At 38.8% G+C, this 23,079-nt stretch overlaps 1 protein-coding gene across 3 annotated transcripts in view; it reads right to left on the reverse strand.

The window, feature by feature from the left end:
* The window catches only part of LOC132306101 (magnesium transporter MRS2-11, chloroplastic), a 32,017-nt gene extending 9,338 nt beyond the window's left edge, over positions 1–22,679 (reverse strand). For 2 of the 3 annotated variants that reach the window (XM_059803331.1, XM_059803332.1), the window contains exons 1-11: positions 22,216–22,678; positions 22,054–22,126; positions 21,734–21,804; positions 20,813–20,898; positions 20,595–20,685; positions 11,227–11,295; positions 10,598–10,678; positions 10,341–10,506; positions 10,178–10,223; positions 6,599–6,679; positions 5,222–5,304 (exon numbers count right to left, since the gene is read on the reverse strand). In XM_059803331.1, the coding sequence (XP_059659314.1) occupies positions 5,222–5,304; positions 6,599–6,679; positions 10,178–10,223; positions 10,341–10,506; positions 10,598–10,678; positions 11,227–11,295; positions 20,595–20,685; positions 20,813–20,898; positions 21,734–21,804; positions 22,054–22,126; positions 22,216–22,548 (1,180 nt within the window). In that variant the 5' untranslated portion in view covers positions 22,549–22,678. Of the gene's footprint in view, positions 1–5,221; positions 5,305–6,598; positions 6,680–10,177; positions 10,224–10,340; positions 10,507–10,597; positions 10,679–11,226; positions 11,296–20,594; positions 20,686–20,812; positions 20,899–21,733; positions 21,805–22,053; positions 22,127–22,215 lie in introns of all 3 variants that reach the window. The other variant, XM_059803333.1, reaches the window with a different exon arrangement.
* Positions 22,680–23,079: the final 400 nt, after the last annotated feature.

A 23,079-nucleotide genomic window follows, 5' to 3' on the forward strand; every position in this document is an offset into this window, starting at 1 on the left:
TATTTCAAGATTCAATCAAGAAGACCAAACTCTTACTTCTTATTACCACACTCTACGGGGTAAATGGGAAGAGTTAGATCACTACCAAGACTACATACCTGTGTGTGCAGCTGATGTTAAAGCATTTTATGCTATAGTAGAAAGGAATCGAATCTATGAGTTCTTGGATTGCCTGCATCCGAGATAAGAGCATGCCAGGGTACAAGTGTGAGGCAGATATTCAGCCCCTACTTCTGTTAGAGATAGGGCTACAACTCGGGCGGATTGGACGGGTTTGAGGTCTAACTGGAGCCTAACCCATTATATGAAATGCTAAACTCAAGTCCAACCCTAACCTTATCCTCAACCCTAACTTTTCAACCCGAGCCCAACCCATCCTTTTTCTTTTAAATTCGGGCTTGCAACTCGGGCTTAGATTTCGTGTAAAAATTTCAGGTTAATTCGGGTTACTCATATACCTAATCTTCACATCGAAAATTTAATACGATCTTGAATTAGTTTTAGATTAAATTACTCTTAAACAAGAAAAAGCTCAAAGACTTTTTGTAAATTTTTAATAAATTACAAACAATAAGTTAAGATTTAACAAAATAAGTCGAAAAGAAAAAAGGTAATTATAGTTTAAATAATATATATAATGTATTTAAAGTAAAAATATATATGAAAATAATATTATAATTCGGGTCGGGTTCGGGTTGGCTCGAATTGCTAGCATTTCAACCCAGGCCCAACCCTAATTCAATTCGGGTTGAGATTTTTCAACCTAAATTCAACCCTAATTGTAAAAATGATTGCTCAAGTCAGTGAAAAATCGGGCTGAACTCGGGTTGGGTTCGGGTTTCCCAACCCAAGTTGCACCCCTAGTTAGAGATGTGTTTTCGTATATCCAGGCCGAGGAGAGTAGAATGAAGGCTATGTCTGCACCTGTATACACTAAGCCTGAGCCAGAAGTACCATCTACTCTTGCCACATAACAATGGAACAAGCCCAATCTTCCAAAAAGAGGGAAACAGGATGACAAGAGTAAGTTGAGGTGTTATCACTGTGGGCATACGCGCCACACTAGGGAAACATGCTGGAATCTACACGGTCACCCTACTCCAGCTCCTGCTCCTGCTAGGCCAAGGCCTGGTCCATTTAGGGGGTTATCTACGGCACATACTACAGAGCGTAAGATTACTTCTACTGGTCATGCCTCCTCAAGGCCACCGAGTTCTTTATCCGGGGCTGAACTTGGTGCTCTTTGACATCTACTAGCACAACATTCCTCCATTTCCACCTCTAACTTTGTTCAAACGGAAACCTCTCATTCGGCACATCAAGTTTCCACATTATCTGGTGGGGCACCGTGGATCATTGATTCAGGAGCCACTGATCACATGACTGGTATGGCATTTAATTTTTCTTCATACGGTTTATGTTCTAGTAAGAATAAGGTTAGAGTGGCTGATGGCACCTTCACCTCCATTGCAGGGAAGGGCACTGTTTCTACCTCTCCTAATCTTAGCTTATCCTCTGTTCTTCATGTTGCAAAGTTTACCAATAATCTTCTTTTTGTCAGTCACATTACAAAAGGCTTGAATTGTAGTGCAACCTTTTTTCCATCTCACTGTGTTTCAGGACTTGGCCACCGGGAAGACGATTGGAAGTGGACATTAGGACAATAGCTTGTATTTGTTGAACGCGAGGCCAACTTCTTATTATGTTGCAAATCAATCTAGTGTTAGGAATAGTAATGTCAATAAAGATCTGTTAATGCCATGGCATAATAGACTAGGTCATTTACCTCTTCCTGTTTTGAAGCATGTGCTTCCCTAGTTTGCTTCTGTTGGATCTTTTGAGTTAAATTGTGAAACATGCGTTCTTGCCAAACAATGTCGTGTTTCTTTTTTTTTTTAGTTGCCAAACAATGTCGTTTTTCTTATCCTACTAGTATTAATAAAAGTACAACTCCTTTGCAACTTGTTCATTCTGATGTATGGGGTCCTGAATCTACTACTTCGTTACTTGGTTTTCGTTACTTTTTTGTGTTAGTCGATATACTTGGCTTTATCTTATGAAAACGAAAGATGAAGTTCATTCCATTATTAAAACCTTTCATAGGATGGTATGTACTCAGTTTGGTTGTCCCCTCAAAATCCTTCGATCTGATAATGGAGGAGAGTTTATGTTGGTGGTCTTACCTCCTTTTTTGCTGATAACGGGATTGTCCATCAAACCTCTTGTGTCGATACACCACAACAAAACGGTGTAACTGAAAATTACGGAGGTAACCTGTTCTCTACTAATTAGGATGGGAGTGCCTAAAAGTTATTGGGCTAATGCAACCTTAACAGCTACATACCTTATCAATCGCATGCCTTCTAAGGTTCTTGGTTATCAATCCCCCTTCTCTGTCTTATACCATGACACTGCCTTGTTTACTATCCCTCCGAAAGTGTTTGTGTTCACCTTCATCATCGCAAGGACAAAATAGACCCTAAGGCAATCCGATGTGTCTTTCTTGGATACTCCGCCACTCAGAAAGGGTATCGGTGTTATAACCCTACCACTCGTCGTCGCTTTGTCTCCATGGATGTTACATTCTTTGAGTCTGTTCCTTTTTTTTCCACTACTCGAGATTCTCTATAGGGGGACACTACTATACAGGTAGAGAATTCGTTGTCCATTTTGAGGGAATACCCCCTCCTTTGCTTGTCCCATTCAGGGGGAGCTTCTTACTGAGGTGCCTATGTCTAGTCCTCCTAACACTAATGATTTGCAACAGGGAAAGCAGCCAATTGTCTACACTAGGAGGGCAAAACAAGTTATTGACTCACCCCAGAACCAGGAAGTCTCCCTCGATCTAGGTAATTCCTTAGTTGACATTGATACTCTTGATTTTTTTCCCAATAGAATACATGTTGATCTTGATGTCCCTATTGCTCGTAAGGGTGTTCGTAGTTGTACAAAACATCCCATATCTCAGTTTGTATCCTATGATGCTATTAGCCGAGATATGATAGGCCCAAATCATGGGATGTGACTTACCATATTATTTGAGATATGATAGCCACAAATCATGGATTTGACTTTATTTACGCATATGTCTAGGCATAGAATATGCAATGATTTTATTTAGTTTCCTCTATTGTAACATTAACATGTGTTCCTTTTAGTATATAAATATGAGAGTTGTGAATGAGTGTTTAACACATCTCATTCAAACCTTTTACATATTTCTCTGCTCTTTCTTCTATATTATATTTCTTCTTGGTATCAAAGCTAGGGTGGTCCAACTGCAATGAGTGCATTGCAAGTTTGGCACCACCCATTCAAGAATGGTCTGATGACTCGCGCTTACAGGCGGTGTGTACTCCAGCTTGAGAGGGAGTGTTTTCAGGGGCTTATCTGTTAGTACTTATATAATGTTGGGGCTTATGTGTAATTTTTGAAACTTGTTATTATAAATAGAATGTGGTGGAAGGATGAAAGAATTCTTTCATTTTTTCTCTCTTTCCCCGTCTCTCTCTCTTTTTCTTCTTCTTCTTTATCACTTACTCTTGATTTGATTATATATTACAGTCAATAGTTTTTGTCCCGGTTGGTTGGATTTCTTTCAACAAGGGTTTCCATACTCAAAAACCCGGTGTCATTTTTGTGATTGTGGATGTGAATATGGTAATCATTGTGGCAATTAATTAATCACGAAAATTGGGCAAGTTGACCTATTCATCCCAACCCCAACCCCCCCCCCCCCAAGGCCATTACAATGCATCCTCAAACATGATGCAAACCACAACTCCCAATTTAGACAATGTATCCTCAAGCATAGTTTTCAATGCATCCTCAAACATGATGCAAACCACAACTCCCAATTTAGACAATGTATCCTCAAGCATAGTTTTTATAAATATATAGCCAACGACTATGTTTGGCTGCATTAAATTGACTAGCCAAGACATAACTATAACGTTTTCTCTAAACCACCGTGGATACGTCTTATCTGACTGTCTCATGAGACCATAAACCATTAATAATATCTCCTCAAACCATAAGCAACCAATCATGTCTTCTCATACCATAAAAAACCATTATTGTCTCCTCAGTCCATTTCCCTTCATACACATGGTTAAAATATGTAGATGAATGAATCAACAATGTCTGCTCAGACAATAAATAATGAACAATGTCTCTTCAGCCCATTCCCCTTCATACACGTCTAAAAAATATGTAGATGAAAAAATCACCAATATCTCCTCATACCACAAACCATCAACAATGTCTCCTCAGACCATTCTGAATGGTTGGGGCCGAACTCGCAACGCCCTTGTTGCAAACGGACCAACCTGGCTTTGATACCATGAAGAAATACAAGGTAGAAGGAATAGAAGTGTAAAGGCTTGAATGAGATTAATAATATGTAAAGGCTTGAATGAGGCTATAGTATTTATATACTAAAAAGAGCACATGATCATATTACAAGAAAAGAAGCTGAATAAAAACATTGTTTATTCTATGCCTAGACAAATTTATAAATAAAGTATCCCATGATTTGTGGCTATTGTATATCGGCTAATATGGTAAGTCACATCATATGATTTGAATGTGACTCATGTTTCCAATATAAAGCCTGACTCAAATTTGCTAGGCCTTTAGCATCAAGTCTAGATTTCTATATAAGCTCATATGGTGAGCTGAAGCCTCTTTACATGTAGAGCAAGATGAACAGCAGGTAACCCAAGGCCATCTTCATCTCTAGTGACATAGTCCTAAGGTTGACACCTGCCTTTATATAGAAACTAAGTGGTTCATAGAAATGACAAGTCACTAATAAAATGAGCAAATGACAAACTCTATGCAACAAATAACATCCAGTCATCCAACAAAGCTAGAACTATAAATGTTGGGAGAATATCATAGGAGTGATTTTAGCCTATGATAGAATATTGATTGGAGTAATTTATGGGATTGATTTTAGGAATCCTCCATCAATGTATTTTCCATATTTATCACTTGTATTCTTTTACCTATAAATAGAAGTGCTCATTGTAAACAATATTAAGAGAGAATATAATGAAAGTGATGTAGTCCTTTGGGCTTTGTGTGCCATGATGTAGGCCATAGTGGCCGATTCACGTTATATCCCTGTGTTCTTCATTTTTAATTTTTCTCTTCAGTTTTTATATCTTTCAACAATAAATAATTAGTAGAGATCTATTGTGTTTTATTAAGGAATTACCTGCAACCAAAGCACCCAGTGCGACACAAAACGTGCCAACCTGAAGCAGCAATTCCACTCTGCTAACCTCAAGCCTCCGAGAACTGAGAACAGAAGAAATAGTGTTTGCAAAGTACCAACAAAAACGTTTGCTGCTTCTTTGAATAAAATAAAATAAGGAAAAAAAAAAAAAAAAAAGACTTCATGCAATTGGAATAGAAATCTTGAATTCTTTACTTAACATTGCTAACATGGCTACAACTAGGTGTCACACCCTGTCAACATCAAGAGAGGTTATGACACAAAAGCTTATTGAAAAAGCTGCATGACACCATGTCATGATGTTATTAGTTGTGTCTAAAGTCTTCTAGTTTGGTCTAAATTTGTCTAAATTTATGTCAAATGTTTAGGAATGTAATAGCCTTATGGAGTCTAGAATAATAGGGTAAATTATTCTAGATTGTTAGTCTCGTAGATTTGTGTAAATACCTAGGATATTTTTCAGGGAATTCAATAAACTTCCTAAAGGAGGTGGGAATGTTCTGGGCATCCAATTTCATCCATTGGTTTGTTTAAATCTAGACCGTCTATTAAATGGGTTGTGGCTCGAGCATCCTTTATATTAATGACTAATAATAATAATAATAATAATATATGTACTTTTTCTTGCCAAGCACGTGTGCTAAGTGTGAGAGAGTTAGTGAAGCCCAATGCGAGTGAAGGAGATGGCTACTATACTACTAGAGGAGATGCACCAGCAGGTAAGCATTGGCATGGCCAAAGCTGACGGCTGTCATGAAGTACACAACACATGGGTGTCGCTCGGGTTAGGATGAAACTCTAGACCTGTGACATAAGATGGCCATAGGATAGTTTGATGGCTATGATGGTTCGCTTATGTTGTACAGGCTTTTATATGCTACAAGTAAACACTAGATATTCGGCTTAGCTTATAAATGCTCTATAAAGCAAAGTTCTGAAGTATTTCACACCAATATGCTTGTAACAGATTATTAGAAAAACAATATGTTTAACTAATATTTATTAATCAGAAATAAAAAATATAAAAAAACTACTATAGCAGGCCAGGCTGGTGCTCATGTGTATAGTCAAATCCAGCTTTGAGATAGAATAGTAACACAAAAGTAAAGAGGTCATCCAATCAATGGCATATCCTAGTCCAGGAAACAAGAAAAAGATTCATAGTTTTCTAGGACCAAATTAAATAACTGTTTGAGGTTCTCTTTTTTCTCACACCTCGTGTTTTTTCAAAAAAGTTCTTATGTTGGTTAGACAAAATTTTGGCTGCAAATGTAACAAATATAGCTAAAATCCAATATCACATTGATTTTGTAAGACTAACAAATAGATCACAAAAAATTAAGACATTGTACATACCTTAAGTTGACAGCTATTGAATCTTCCATTTCTTTTGCAGAGTCAAGAAGTCTTTCTGCTTGACCATGACAAGATTCACATCTGTAGGTGTTAAGATGATAATGAGACTAAACATGACAATCGATAACATTGCTACAATATTTCGTAACATCGTATTAAAGTTTCTCTAATAGATAAGATGCAAGAAATTCCCCAACCAAATAGAAGAAACTTCAACGATTTACCTGTTTTATTTAGCTAAACCAAACTTGAAATATAGATAGATTGTAGTCTTAAACTGGTTCAATTTGAATGGCTTCATGACCAACATATACAAGCCTTTTCCAAGAGATACAATTTAGAATAGGCTGGTTACTTCAAAACGATAGAGCATGTCCTAAAAAGTGGATATGTCTAGCGCTGTATTGCAAATAATATGGATATTAACCACAAACACCCCCCCCCCCCCCCCCCCCTTCTTTTTTCTTTTTCCTTTCAAAGAATGACAGACATTAATAATAAAGTATGGAAATTTTTATTAAATTCTATAAAATTATTTTTAAAGGTAACGGATGATTAGACCAAAAACACATCGAATAAAATGCATAGACAAGTACTGAAAATATATAAGGACGATTTTGAATCTAGCATGTCTCTCTCAACATATACATACAATTTCTCTGTTTCTTTTCCCTTTTTCTTATCTTTTTCCTTTTTCATTTTTCTTAAATCATTCAAATATTCAAATTAATCTTAATGATAGAAATTTGATTTATCTCACTATTTATTGTATAAAAGTAAATGGAATGGTATATAGATATCAATTGTATTCTAGTTTTATTTATATATGTTGGTACGTGATTTATTCCCTATAAGGAAATATGTCCATTTTTTTTTTCTGGCAGCAAGCTTTACTAAGAATCAATGAATTAGAATGAGTGGCATGTAAACCCACCATTCTCTCTCTACTTTTTTGTGCATGTGTGCAAGGCTTGCTGCCAAGGAGCATTTTTTTTTTTTTTTTTTTTTGTTATAAGTTTAGATGTATTAAAGGCATTCACAAGGGGAACACATCCCTCAGAAAATACAAAAGGCCAAATAGGGCCTCTAAACTCTCAAAGATTCCAAAAGGCCAAAAGGAGCATAATATGTGGGAAGGTCACTTTTATTATCATTCTTTAGTTACCAATTTTTTTTTTAAAGATATTGTCATATTATTTAGATACCGTAAAACTTTGATATAAATTCCATATATCGCATAAACCAATTTTTTTGTCAATACATTGATATTTCAATGATACCTTGCTGATTAGAACCACTAAAATATTTCATATCTGTTTCTTGCAGTTTTCATTCTATCACTTGAACTCAATAATTAACCATAAAAGGCTAGTGCACAAGACTCCTACCATTGCAAGGTCTGGGGAGGGCTAGATGTATGCAGAATATATTGAATGTATCAGCTTGAATAGTTGTAATGAGGTTGTCCAACAAACCAAGCTTTAAAGCCTTCAACTTTAAATAAATATCTTACCTGATAAACCAACGTATATGAATTTAGGAGGAAAAAAAAAATGAAATGAAACAATATATATGCATTTCAAATCACAGTATACCAGCCATGTAAGAAAACAAATTTTCCCAAAAGCTCGACTTGTTAAGGAAACAACATCAACAACCAAAGCCTTCTCCAACTATTTGGGGCCAGGCTACATGAATCCTATGTTTCCATTCCGCTCTATCTAAAGCCATGGCCTTGGTCAAACTTGTTAAAGAATCAACTCAATAATATATATCAAGTTATTTTGCCCTTCATCAATTTTGGCCCACTCTCACACGTGGAGAGAGAGACAATTAAACTAGAGGTAGACTAGCAAAATATGGTCCCAAAAGAATGGACATACTAAAACCCAAGAACCCTTTGAGGAAAAGCTATGATATCATCTTAGAGAATGTATAACCCCAAAAGTTTAAACTATTAAGATACAATTCTTATAAACGCAATATCAACAAACACAGAGTTCATGATGAGAAGTTTTTTTTTTATTTACCTAACTTTTGTTTTTGAAATGTTAACACAATAGCTTAGTTCCAAGTTGTTGGAGAATATTATTATAGGAACCTTAAATTACTCCACAGAATATTGTAGGAGTGATTTTAGTCTGTGATAGAATATGATTGGAGTGATTTATGGGATTGATTTTATGAATCCTCCATTAATGTATTTTCCATATTTATCACTTTGTTCTTTCACCTATAAATAGAGGTGCTCATTGCAAAAAATCTTTAAGAGAATATAATAAAATTGATGTAGCCCTTTGGGCTTTGTGTGTCTATCCTTGTGGTCTTCATGTTTAATTTTTCTCTTCAACTTTTTATATATTTCAACATGCTATCAAAGCAGGTTTATCATACCCTACTTTATACTCAACTCGTCTCGGATCTACGGATCAACTTGTCTCGGACTCTCAACAACGTATTTAGTTTCAAGTTGGACACTTGAGTTAAAATCTCCGTGTACCAACTTGAAGGGGGGGGGGGGGGGGGGCATTATAGGAACCTTAAATTACTCCATAGAATATTGCTCTGAGAATATTGTAGGAGTGATTTTAGTCCATGATAGAATATGATTGGAGTGATTTATGGGATTGATTTTATGAATCCTCTATTAATGTATTTTCCATATTTATCACGTTGTTCTTTCACCTATAAATAGAGGTGCTCATTGTAAGCAATCTTAAGAGAGAATATAATAAAAGTGATGTACCCCTTTGGGATTTGTGTGTCTATCCTTGTGGTCTTCATGCTTAATTTCTCTCTTCAACTTTCTATATATTTCAACTCTCACACGTGGAGAGATAGACAATTAAACTAGAGGTAGACTAGCAAAATATGGTGCCAAATGAATGGATAGACTAAAACCCAAGAACTCTTTGAGGAAAAGCTTTGATATGATCTTAGAGAACGTATTACCCCAAAAGTTTAAACTGTTAAGATACAGTTCTCATAAACTCAATATCAACAAACACAGAGTTCATGATGAGAAGTTTCTTTTTTATTTACCTAATTTTTGTTTTTGAAATGTTAACACAATAGCTTAGTTCAAAGTTAACAAATTAGTAGATCTAGCCCGCTCTTTAACAATGTACTGCGCAAGGAACTGTGACTCAGTTCAGAGGTTCATTAGTCCCAATAGTACCAAGGTCGTGTACTATCATCCACAAGTTCAAAAGCAAGATAATAATTTTTTAAATAATAATAATAATAATAAGAGAAAAAACAATTAGAACTACAATACTTGAGACACATAAAGAATGTATCAACGATAGAAAGACAACTTGCAGGCTTCTCTTCTATTGCTGAAATATAATTTTTCGAATCTCTGTCACTGGACTACAAAGCAAATAAAATTTTCGTATATTTTTTAATTTACATATTTTTGTATACTTCGGATATATGATACAGGATTTAGCAAAAGAAAAATGAAGTTGAAAGAAGAAAAAAAATCCATGTTACCATGCTAAGTTCATAAAGAATAACAAATTATTGCATCAATATACCATCCTATATCAGAGATGATCTTAAAGCAAAAGAAATAACCTTTGAAGATAATTTTCCAAAAGCATTTCGATTTCTTCCTCCTCTTCTGCAAATAAATTAGTAAAAACTCAATTGTAATCCACTATACAATGAATAAGCATCTGCACTCTTCCTGAATGCAAATCGTTATTAGCAAAAGTGAAGAAACCTGTAAATGACTTACCCTCGGCAATCTGTTTTTCTAGAGGAACAGAGCATTCCATTTCATCATTTCCTTTTCTAAGTGTGCAATTTCTTCCCATGATACAGATACGACGTATTTCATGAGGGTCCTCTAGAATATCAAGCAACATTTGTTTAAGAGCCCCTGCCCTTGAACCCAATTCAACCTTTGACACAAAAAGTTAATGACCAACTTTTTCTCAATGCCATCAATTTATGCAACTTGAGAGCTCATAACATAATCATAATTAAACTAACCAAGTTCTGCTTGCTAATGCGAAGTTGCTCCAATATGACAGCTGTTAAACGGTTTGGTAAAACCTCAAGTAAAGATTGAACCTGAAGAAAACGGCAGAACACTAGTCGTAACCAATGAACACGCGAGATATTATAATAGTAAAATCAAAAATTCAACGTGTGTAGTGTTGTATCATTTTAAATCAACAGAAGCACAGGTGTATGTGTATGAATCCCTGTGTTAATGCGTCTAAAATCAGAAAATCTGAATGTTGCTCATGATTTTTTCCTGACATCATCCATTAGTAAGGTTGGTCTTTTCATCGGAAGACCATTAGAGAGAGGGGGAGGGAGAGCTGCATCATTATTGTATTGTTTCAAGAAGTTATAGCCCCGTAAAACAAATATAGAAAGTGATTACATTTGCAAAGCCCTTTCCAACATTTTATCTTTGAATATTATTACAAAGAAAATACACATCGGCACCAGCAGCAACAGATAAAATAATGCCAAGGTGCCAACCACCCTTATCTTCAGATTTAGTACCAAAACCGTACTAAATGTGATCTTGATAAAAATCTAGCAAAAGAAAACGGAAAAAAATAAATATATAAAAATAAAGAATATACTCACTATGTTTCCATACTCACACGTGGTTCTAAATCCATTAATGTCTGCTCCAGTCTCTGTATTCTTGAATTTAAGGCTGCTTCAACAACCTGGATATACCACATTAATAGTCACTTAAAAACTCCACAAAATAAGATAATTTAAACATAATAGTAGGTTCTCTCGGATGAATATGTAGGTAGGGAAGAACCAAATAGCCATGCTTTTAAACACACACACAATTGGAAACAATCAGAAACATTAAATCTTCTTAATCTCTTCAGAAGAACCAGGGATGCAAATAAATTAAGCTCATTCGGTTAATTAACCAAGCCTGAGCCTCAATTTGAAGCTCATTTGGTTACTGAGCTGAGTCTTAACAGGCCCAAACTCGGCGAAGTTTTGCTTGCATATAAGAAGCCCACATTGGTTGAGGTTAGGTTCTTCTACCAGAGCCTGGCAGAGGCCCCAGGCCCAACCTTTCCTTGGAAGGCAATTTGAAGACAAAAACCCCTTGAAAGTGGCTTTTTTTGCTTGGTCTGTTGCTCTCGGAAGCATTCTCACTCTCGACAACCTCACAACAAGACGACAGAGAACCATCTCCTTCTCTACTGTCCAATGGCGAGGGATGTTTGGTATATGTTCTTGGTTGCGTTTGGCAAGTTTTTTTTTTTTTTTTTTTGATAAGTAAAAATTTTATTAAAAAACGCTCAGAAGGGGAGCGAAACCCAAGCAAATACAAAAGACCACAAAGGCCTCAAGCCTTCAAAGAGGCTAAAAAATCAACTACTTCCTCCAAAGAACAATGATCTCTTCCTGAAACCCAACAAAAAAGAGTAGAAATAATAGAGAATTTAAGCACCGAAATCGACAAAGCCTTTCCTTCAAAGAATCTCCTATTCCTTTCAAGCCATAAACACCACCACACACAAAGCGGCGTAGCCCTCCATGCGTCTTGACTGAGAGCCCCCACAGGGCAACCTCTCCACGCCTCAATCAACCCTCTAGCAGATCCAGGCATAACCCAAGAAACACCAAATAAGCCAAGCATCAAACCCCAACACTCTCTAGCCAAAGGGCAATGAATAAGAAGGTGATTCACAGACTCCTCATCACTAAGACACATAGAGCAACGGTTGACCACCACCTGGCTTCTCCTTCTCAGATTATCCTGGGTTAAAATCCTACCCAGGACCGAAGTCCACACAAAGAAAGCCACCTTAAAAGGAGCCTTGAATCGCCAAACAGACTTCCAAGGGAAACTAACTCCAAGAACAAAAGAGAGGCACTTGAAGAAAGACCTCACCTCAAAGCGCCCCTGAGAGTTTGCAATCCAAGACCAACAGTCCGAATCCTCCTCCACAATCCTCTGGCGATATAACAACTCCAAGAAACAAATAACCTCCTCGATCTCCCAATCCTGAAAGGAACGCCTGAATCGAACATCCCAAACCAGTCTCCCATTATCAAGATGATAACAGTTAACCACCATGGCCTGCTTATCCATAGCAATCCTGTAAAGCTGAGGAAAGGCGAGGGCAAGAGGCACATCTCCACACCACACATCCTCCCAGAAGCGAATCCTCCTCCCATCTCTGAGACGAAACCGAATGTGCTTGGAAAAATCATCCCAACCCTTCCGAATAAATTTCCAAACCCCCACCCCCCGAGGATCTCTAACTGCCAAATAACTCCACCCTCCTCTCATTTCCCCAAAACGACATACCACAACCCTCCTCCAAAGCCGATGTCTCTCCACCCCGAACCTCCACAACCATTTCCCAAGGAGGGCCTTATTAAAGGGCACCAATTTACGGAGACCTAACCCACCATTGCGAATTAGCCTGCAAACTTGGTCCCATCTCACCAAATGAAACTTAAACTCTTCACCTCCACCCCCCCACAGAAAATTACGCTGCAACCTCTCTATCCTTTCCGCAACTGAAGAGGGAATCTGGAAAAGAGAGATAAAATACGTGGGAAGACAAGAGAGGGTGCTCTTAATCAGCGTGACCCTACCGCCCTTGGAGAGATACTGCTTCTTCCAACCCGCCAACCTTCTCTCAAATCTGTCCACCACTGGATCCCAAATCCCCACACACCTCGAAGGAGCTCCCAGAGGCAATCCTAAGTAAGAAATGGGAAATGAACCAGTACGACAACCCAGAATATCAGCAAAAGTCTCAATCTCAGGGACCTCCCCAACCGGCACCAAAACACTTTTTCCCACATTCACTTTAAGGCCGGAAACAACTTGGAACCAAATCAAAACACATCTCAAATATCTAATCTGAGAAACGTTCGCATCACAAAGAACTAAAGTGTCATCAGCAAACATCAAATGAGAGATTTCCAACTGAGAATCTGCCTCCCTGCCCACCCGAAAGCCTCTCAAAAGACCCAACTCGGTAGCCCTTCTCATCAATCTACTAAGGGCCTCTATCACAAACAAGAACAAGAAGGGGGAAAGGGGATCTCCCTGTCTTAAGCCCCTTGAACTAGAGAAAAAACCAGTAGGAGCACCATTAACAAGGATCGAAAAGCAAGCACTGGAAATACAAAAATGAATCCATCTCCTCCATCTATCGCCGAACCCCATCCTCCCCATCAGGTACAAAAGAAAGCTCCAACTTACATGGTCATACGCCTTCTCAATGTCCAACTTAGAAAGAACACCCGGGGTTCCACTACGCAATCTGGAGTCCACACACTCACTCACAATAAGGACTGAATCCAAAATTTGACGGCCTCCTACAAAAGCGTTTTGAGAGTCCGAAATGATGCCATCCAACACTCTCCTCAACCTTGAAGCAAGCACCTTGACAATCAGCTTGTAGATGCAGCCCACCAGGCTAATAGGGCGAAAATCTCTAACATCCAAAGCACCTCCCTTTTTTGGAATGAGAGCAATGAACGTGGCATTCAAGCTTTTCTCAAAAGATTCCCGAGAATGGAAAGCATGGAAAGTGCCCATCACCTCTCCTTTAACCACTTCCCAACATTCAAGAAGAAATCTCATAGTAAAACCATCTGGACCTAGGGCCTTATCCCCATTGCAACTCTTCAAAGCAAACAGAACTTCCTCATTAGAAAAAGGCAACTCCAAGCCCAAACACTCCTCCTCAGAAATGGAGTCAAACTGCAACCCTTCGAGCAAAGGTCTCCACTCAACAGACTCGTTGAACAAATTCTCAAAAAATTCTGAGAATCCTTTGCGAATCTCCTCCTCTTTACAAAAAATGACCCCTTCGACTCGAATCCTCCCTATATGATTGCCTCTTCTATGAGCATTAGCCAATCTGTGGAAAAATTTAGTGTTTCGATCCCCCTCCTTAAGCCACAAAGCTCGAGATTTTTGCCTCCACGAGATCTCCTCCAAGACAGCAATCTCAGAAAACTCTGCCTTGCACTCCGCCCTCCTAGCCTTCAAAGAATCCACCAAATCCCCTTGACCCTCCATCTAATTAATAGCCGCTATTTCAGCAAGAACCCGATTTTTCCTCCATTCAAGGTTCCCAAAAACCTCTTTCTTCCAAGTCTTAAGATTATCCTTTAAAAGACGCAATCTGCCTGCTAGCACATGACTAGGGGTGCCAACCACACCAAACCTTTCCCACCAGAGACGGACCCTCTCCAGAAAGCCCTCAGCCCGCAGCCACATGTTCTCGAATCTGAAAGGAGAGCGCCTACTGCACAATCCGCCACAATCCAACATCAACGGAACATAGTCAGAGAAAGGACGAGCCAATGTAGCCTGAACAACATCAGAGAATCTCTCCTCCCACTCCCCGGACACAAGGAATCTGTCAATCCGAGAAAGGGTAGGAGGAGATCGGACACTGGACCAAGTAAATGGCCCTCCAACCAAAGGCAAATCAATCAATCCAAACTCATCAATAAACTCCGAGAAAGCCTCCATATCAGAGGTCCACCTACCTCCCGTTGACCTCTCAATCGGAGAACGAACAGCATTAAAGTCCCCACCAATACACCAAGGCAAACACCAACGACTTCTAATCTCTCCCAACTCCTCCCAAAGTAAATGGTGCAAACCGTCCTCCGAAGGACCGTAGACACCCGAAAAAACCCAATGAACCCCATCCTCAGCCAAAGCAAGAACACATGAAACAGAGAAACGCCCAACCTGAGCATCCACTTTAGACACCCATCTGTTATCCCACATAATTAAGATGCTCCCCAAGGAACCAACAGCATCCAAAGTAATCCACTCCACAAATCTCCCACCCCAAAGACTCCTCACAATCCTGTCAGACATCAAAGCAAGCTTAGTCTCTTGGAGGCACACCACATGGCCCCTACCTTTACGAATAACCGACTTCACTACTTTCCTCCTAACTGGATCATTGAGACCCCGAACATTCCATGAAAGAATTTGTAACTTCATTGGGAAACACTTGGGATAACCAACCCTCCTTCCCTTCCTCCACCTTTCCCTCCTGATCTGGACCCCCGATTTCTCCTCTCATACGTGATAAGGTCATTTGGACTTTGCATCACTGTCTCCTCTTTCTCCTCCTGCAACCCCACCTTCTCACCCTCCTTTTTCTGAAAATGAGATTTGAGAACATCATTAAACAAACACATCGCCTCATCCACCCTGTCCTCAAAAGAAACACCCAGCAGAGGGCCCACTTCCAGACCCTTCTCCCTCACCCACTCCTCCTCAGTGTCATTCACCCCAACATTTGTCGAGGCACTGGTCCAATTCCCTCCGGGGGGGACAACAGCCAAAGGCACAGCCAAATTCACTGCTTGTTCCAAGTCTTCCCATGGAATCATGCCCGAATCCCCATCAAAAGAAGAACCTGCAGCTTCCTCCCAATCATCAAGAACAGAAGAAAAATGCGAACAAAACTGCGAAACAGGCTTCTCCTCAGTCAAAACTCCTCCTGAATCACAGAAAAAACCTTTCGAAGCCAAATGGTTTCGTAACTCCTTCAGCAGAATTGAGGCCGTATCATCATCAAGTTTCAACTTAACATCCCGTCCTACACAAACTGTAACACCCTCACACAAGCCATCACATCTCCGAGAAAAGCCAAGTCGATTCCCAGCAACACCATCCGGCCTGTCGGTCAAAACAGATTCCCTCTCACCCACCGAAGCTAAAGGGTGAGAAACATTAGTAGAACCACCCAACACCCGTCCCAAAGAAGTGGTCGATCCCCCCAAGAAAGGAGAAGAAGTGGAAGAAGAGCACATCTTAGGAGAGGGAGAACCTGAAGGAACTGAAAACATACCGGAGTCAAAACCCATCTGCGAAGACGCCACCCATTTTTGCTTTTCCTTTTGAGACCACTTTTTGCGAAGAGCAGGAAGGATAACCTTTTTCTTAGGCAAACGATGTCTTAGCACCTGCTCCTTCACTCTCCGATCTCCCTTGATTCTCGCTCTCATCGAACCAGTTGCACAAGGAGCCAAAGCATCTCCTGAGACATCTCCTAATGAAGACAAGGGCTCGAAACTATTAGACCCCAACCCAGATCCACAGTTCTGTCCAACCTTAACCCCCAAATGCTCATCAACATAAGTTTCATTAGAATAGTGGACGCTCGGCCCACTAACAGAAAAAACTTTAGGAGAATGGACGCTCGGCCCACCAACAGTAGCTTCTTTAAAAGATTGGGTACACTGTCCACCAACAGACAATTCTTTAGAGTAAATGGGACACGGCCCGCCATCCACAATACCAGAAATAGGCCTCTTATAAACTGAAGGAGGTCTTTTAGGCCCAATAAGGAGTCCAGCAAGCTTAGGCAAAACATTTGAAGAAACAATAGCCCTGGAACCAAGCCCACCATTCAGCCCAGCAGAGTTAGAATTTGAAATGATCGTGGGAACAGCTGTTCTCCACTGGGAACGTATAGGGCCTGAGCGCCAACCACGTGGACGATCAGGAAACCACCCCTTCCCACGCGCCTAAAAGGCGTGAAGAACACCGCGTCGTCTTGATTGATCCCGTTGCTGCACAAAAGGCCGACGACCATTACCGGCAAGACCTCCTCCCCTCTGCAACGTTCGAAACCCTTCTTATCGTCGGCAATTCTGAAAGGCAGGGAGCCCTTCCTTCCGGTTCTGCTTCTGATTGAAAATCCGTTTAAAGCATTCGGAATTACGTATCCATAGCGCATCTCTCCATTCTTCCCACCTCTGAAATGCAGCCATTCCTTTTTTCCCCATGGATTCCCACCGTAACCATTCTTTCTCCTTGAGCAAGTGCGAACCATCACCGCCCTCCAAGCTCTCAGTCATGGGGACAAGCTCGGGAGGCTTCTCCTCCCAAATAAACACTTTATAGCAAAACTGTTCATCGTGAATGAATACAGACAGAGGGCAACTTCGACCATCAGAGACGGTGATGCGAACTCGTTCAGCATCCAAAGCTTCATCAGCATCCACCCAAATAAACCTACCACAAAGATCGCCGACTGCCACGAACAGAGCATGACTCCAAAGGTGGAGAGGAAGACCGTACAGCGATACCTTCTTCAGCCCCTTCTCTTTCAACTCATCCGAGCACCCTACCCGAAAGCTCCAAGCCTCCAAACACAGAGATGCCGTTCCCCGGTCACGGCAACCCCCTTTGAGAACACGAGAGGCTTCGGTCGAGGAGGGGAAACGGAAAAGCAGTAAGGAATCCGGCAGAGTCGAAACCGTTACACCTGAGGATACCTTCCAAGTACACGAGGCCCAAGCTGCGATATGAGCCCCATCACCCACTTCCTTATCAAATTTCCCAACCAGACACGACCGAAGATCATCTCTTCTTCTTTGAACCGAATCATCATCCAAAAATATCGATGGGCCACGATAAGGATTTACAGATCTAGCAGATCCACCTTGGAACAAGCGAGGCAATCTAGCAACCTCCAAAAACGAGCGCATGAGAGCAACAACCGAACTTATATTACTAAACTTTACAAGAACGGTTTTAGGCAATTCTATTATTGGCCGATTACTCTCTTCATCACGCGTGGATTTCTTTGTTCCTCACTCACTCATGGTCTGCCATGATGCAGCTGTAGCATATGGAGTTAAATGTTCAGCCAAGGTTTTGGGGAAATTTTCAGCGGTCGGTCCACAAGCTCCCTTGAATATCATGAAGTTTTAGGTGTCTCCCGCATCCACGATGGACTAGTTAGAGCCTTACAGTGGTGTATAGTGGAGAGCCGAGCCAAAGATGACTGGAGGGCCACTCCCCTTTGTTTATAGTAAGGTTTGTGGCGCGAGAGGAATAGGTGATCCTTTGATGGAGAGGAGTCAAATACAATATACTGTCTACTTTATTTTTTGGGTTAATGGGAGGAATTGTAAATCCTTGGGGCATCTTTTGGACTTCGTGGATAGCTTGAAATTATAGTTTCGCCTTGGGTGCCTTTTGTGTTCTTTTGGGAGCGCTCCCTCTTGAGCGCCTTTAATGAAATCTTACTTATCAAAAAAAAATGTGGATATTTTTCTTTAGAGTTGTCAAATCGTCTTACCTGTATCTGTGCTTCCTAGTTGTCAACTTGTTACTGAGTTTAGATGGTTTATAAACAAGTTTGAGTCAACCACTGAACTCAATTGCTTGACCCCCACATTCTAGCATCGAGTCACCAAAGAATGCTATATTTATGATAAATTTAAGTACTAAATATTTTTATGGTATGGTTCTTTCAATACCTAAGCAATGAAATGAGAATGGTTAGCCTTGGATTAATATGCATTATCTGCAGATTGGTATGTATTTGATTGTGAAACTATGTTATGTATCAGAGTGCTGAATATTAATTATCATCGAGTTGTTGACAGGATTACAGTAACGAAACTATTAAGCAAATTAAGATTGTGTCTTGGTCTTAGACCAGAAGGTACCTGTTTGTGTCAAGCGACCCTACAAAGACTTTTGTGCACTTTATACTATATTGGAAGTTGGCGCATTTGGGTGACAATATGGGGAATGACGTCACACATTGGATCATTTTCTCTAAAGACAGTGATTTTTACTTTCGATGAACTCATAGGTTTGTTAGGTCAACAGGACTTCGTTGGCAAATTTCGTACAACATGCAGTTTTGATTTTTTATTCTTAATTTTGTTTATGCTTTTGAAAAGTTAGTTTAATTAGCTGAATTTCGTTAGTTAGAAGAATTAGCTCTATCTAACGGCAAATTGGAAATTCCAAAATGCATCGATGAAAAAAAAAAAAAAAAGAGAGAGAGAAGAAGAAGAAGATTAATTCAATTCTTAAATTTTTGCACTAACCAAATTAGGGTTCATAATCAGGCATTGACATCATTAAACATACTAGAATCTTATATTTGCATGTTTTAATTCTTAAAAATATTTTTTTAAATGCATTTACTTTTTATACACTAGAACAGGCAAATTCGATCGATTGTACTTTACTAAGTTCAATAAATCAAACTTGAGATTTGATTGCTCAAACTATGCGAAAAGACCATTCCCAAAAAGATTTTAAACATTATCACCCTAACCATTTTTAGCCTCAAAGGTCTACTAAAAGTCCCTATGCCTTCAGAAAAATACACCAAGCATCTAAATAATTTTAGAGCATTTAAAGGAAAACTTGAGTGCATTGCTAGACCTTTTATTTCTTTTATTCATTTTTTTTTTTTTTTTTTTTTTGACAAATAAAATTTTATTAGAAAAGTGTTCAGAGGGGAATCAAAAAATCAAGCAATTCATCCCCAGATGAAGCAAAATCACGAGGCATTTGTAAATTAATATATGTTTTCTTTTCTTTTTCCATTAAAGTTGCTTCCAAAATGTGTTGTATACCTTTATCTCCCTAGTCCCTACTCCCCACAAGGTAGTTCCCAAGGCTCTCAATGAAAAGAAAAACCTTGGAGGTCACGGGATCAAGTCCCAATCAGGCTTTTTTCACCAGAGAAGATAGATGATATTTTTCTGTAAGCTTTCTGGCCAACTAAAAGAACACGATAAAACAAAAAGGGTAAGAGCAGGACACGGTAGAGTCCAGAGAGCAATTTCATGTTTTCAAGGCTCGGAGGGCAGAAAGAATGAAGCTGTTCTCTCTGTGTGCCTTGCTGGATAAAGTGTTTTCTGCACATACAGAATAGAAGTTCCGTTATGGTAAATTTTTTTCCCCTTAAAGTAAGAATTATTTACACAGAATATGTTGCTCCAGAGAAACATCTTGGTGTCAGATTCCGTCCAGATGTCTGTCAAATTTTAATGAGTCACATGGAATTGAAGAACACTAGGTTCAAATATATATGCTAACCATTACCAAAATCAAATTTAAAGTAAAAACTATCCTTTAATACCAGAAATAACAGCTTCGAACATAATAAATGGAAAAACTAAGCATCAAAACATCAATAATATCCCAGCATGTTGCATATATTTATAGTAACAGACTAACCTCAAGTTCGAATGGCATCGATGGCACTCCATTCATGTTTTTAGGGTTCAAGCGAGGTAACAACGCATCTATAAAAGCTTTTCCTGCTTTACTACAAATGTACAATGCAACTAGTTCAGCATTGTTAGTTCTGTTGGAAATTATGTAAAACCATCCAAAAACATAAAATAAATACCAAATATTGGATATTTTGCACTGTTCAAGTAAGCAAATATTACCGGTTATAGTTAAATATAAGAACACGCTCTTGCATTGCTATTGCCCGTAATGACCCCAAATTCAATAGAATAGCATGCTCACGGACCTAGGAGAGGAATCAAAAAACTAAACATTTAAAACATGAATTTTGACCAGAAAATCCAAGTATGATGGTGCTGATATCAACTAAAGTAGAATTTTTGTAATTAGTAAATAATTATCAACTACATAAATCAAATTATGTTGTAGCAGCAACCCGAAACTATACTTCTCTAATCACACTCAACCATCTTCATACGACCCTAACACTTTTATTTTAAGTCTTAAACATTCATACTATCCAATTTTAGTTTAAAAAAAACACTCTATCTCCTAACATATCATCGAATGTGAAGGCCAACTACACAGTTACATACTGAAGGCCAGTTCATAGGAGTGACATCAAGGATTATTGACTTAATTACCATGACATACTTCAGAAACCAGACAACAGTGATCAACTAGAATAAGATTGCAACATTTTCTGAGTATAAATGAAGTAGTCTGGCCTTCATTAACAATTTGATGAATTTTAGAACTTACATCACTAAAGCATGTACTTGTTGAAGTCTTTTGTGCAATGAATCTATAATAGAGAAATGCAAACAATACAAACTTGTACTTTTTTATACCTCGTGAATGCTTCCATATCAAAGAAAAAGAAACAATTATAATATGGAATGTACTAGAAAAGAAAAACAAAATCACATGATAAATTTCAATAATAGAATTAGCTCTTGAGCCTCATCAGGAAGGTTTTCAAAGTATCTATGGGAGTAATACCAAGGGCAAGAGTACAAAAAGCTCCAATATAATGAATCAGATTACGTAAATTCATCTAACCAATAAACAAACACAAGCACGCAGCATAAACAACAACAGAGCACAAATTGATGCAATACCAGCAAACAAGGCATCGAATTTATCAACCACAATGATGGATCAACGCTCCGGATATCTCGAGGACGAAGACCTGATGTTGAAAACAATAGACAGAGACAGAGATAGATAACTTTAATTTATAATGGTTCCTAAAATTCCTTGCAAAAATTGAAACAATCACAAAGAACTTAATTCATAACACAGATGCTACATTTCATGGTGAGTGCACAGACTTCTAAGAAAACCATCAAGATGCAATTTTCCAAATATGTATGGGTATGGGTGTGGAATTATACTCTCTCTTTATATATATATATATATATATATATATTTGACTCACCACTTGACTTCAAGAGCTGCCGTCTGTTTATTTTTCTAGTAGAAACCATCCCATTCGACTTCACTTCAACCACCTATACAGAAATAATAATTTAAAAATCATTATTCATACAAAAATAAATAAATAAATAAATAAAAGTTCAAAGTTAGTTAAATGATCTACCTCGTAAACTGGCTCTCGAATTCCAAGGGAAAGAGATTCACCGGAAGAGGTTGCGATCCTCTGCTGCGAATCTATTGGAGTTGAAAGCTGAGGGTCGTCCTTGATGGACGCTTCATCATCACTATCGGCGGTCAATGTTTCCGGCTCGCTCTCGTCCGTTGATTTGGTGGAGCAATTGAATCTTGAATAGGAGTAGGAGTAAGAGAGTTCCACCGAGATTGGGACCCTGCTCTTCCGAGGACTAATCTTCTGAGAAGAACAAGGCCATGATGACCTGAACAAGCTGTAGCTGGTGAAGAAGAGCAGGTTGTGAGTGGTTGGTGTGGCGGCCATTTTTAATGCGAGCTCCAAATCCAATGGAGCTCATGTGAAAGGGTGGTTAGTGTAGGTGAATCGTCTCAATTTTAGGTGCTGTCTCTGTCTCTGTCCGAATCACTATGTACTCCAATGTATGTCTGTATTTGCTATACAGATATAGATCAGAGATACTCAGTCATATTAGTAATGTATGTATATACAGATATAAAGACATACACGTATATTTAGATTTTAGATACATCTGTGACGCGAAAATATTAGTGGCTCCAATCGTTTGCATATATTATTGTGGTTAGATTTTTTTTTTTTTTTTTTTTTGTAAGCTTCTTTTAAATAAGGGTTAATTATAACAACACTCCTTGAGGTTTATCGTATTAACAAACATATATAAGTTAATCCTTTTTTAGACAAGAAGACCCCTTTAAATCGACAAATTTAAACAATGACACCCCAAATATAATAAAAATACATGTTTACCCTTTGACCACGTAAAATGACCAAAATAGCCTTAACCAATATACACAACCACCACTCACCAGTCACCAC

The sequence above is a fragment of the Cornus florida genome, unplaced genomic scaffold (assembly GCF_030987335.1).
Source record: "Cornus florida cultivar Cherokee Brave unplaced genomic scaffold, ASM3098733v1 CherokeeBrave_3.0.0_Hap2_Chr05, whole genome shotgun sequence".
NCBI classification, from domain to species: Eukaryota; Viridiplantae; Streptophyta; class Magnoliopsida; order Cornales; family Cornaceae; genus Cornus; species Cornus florida.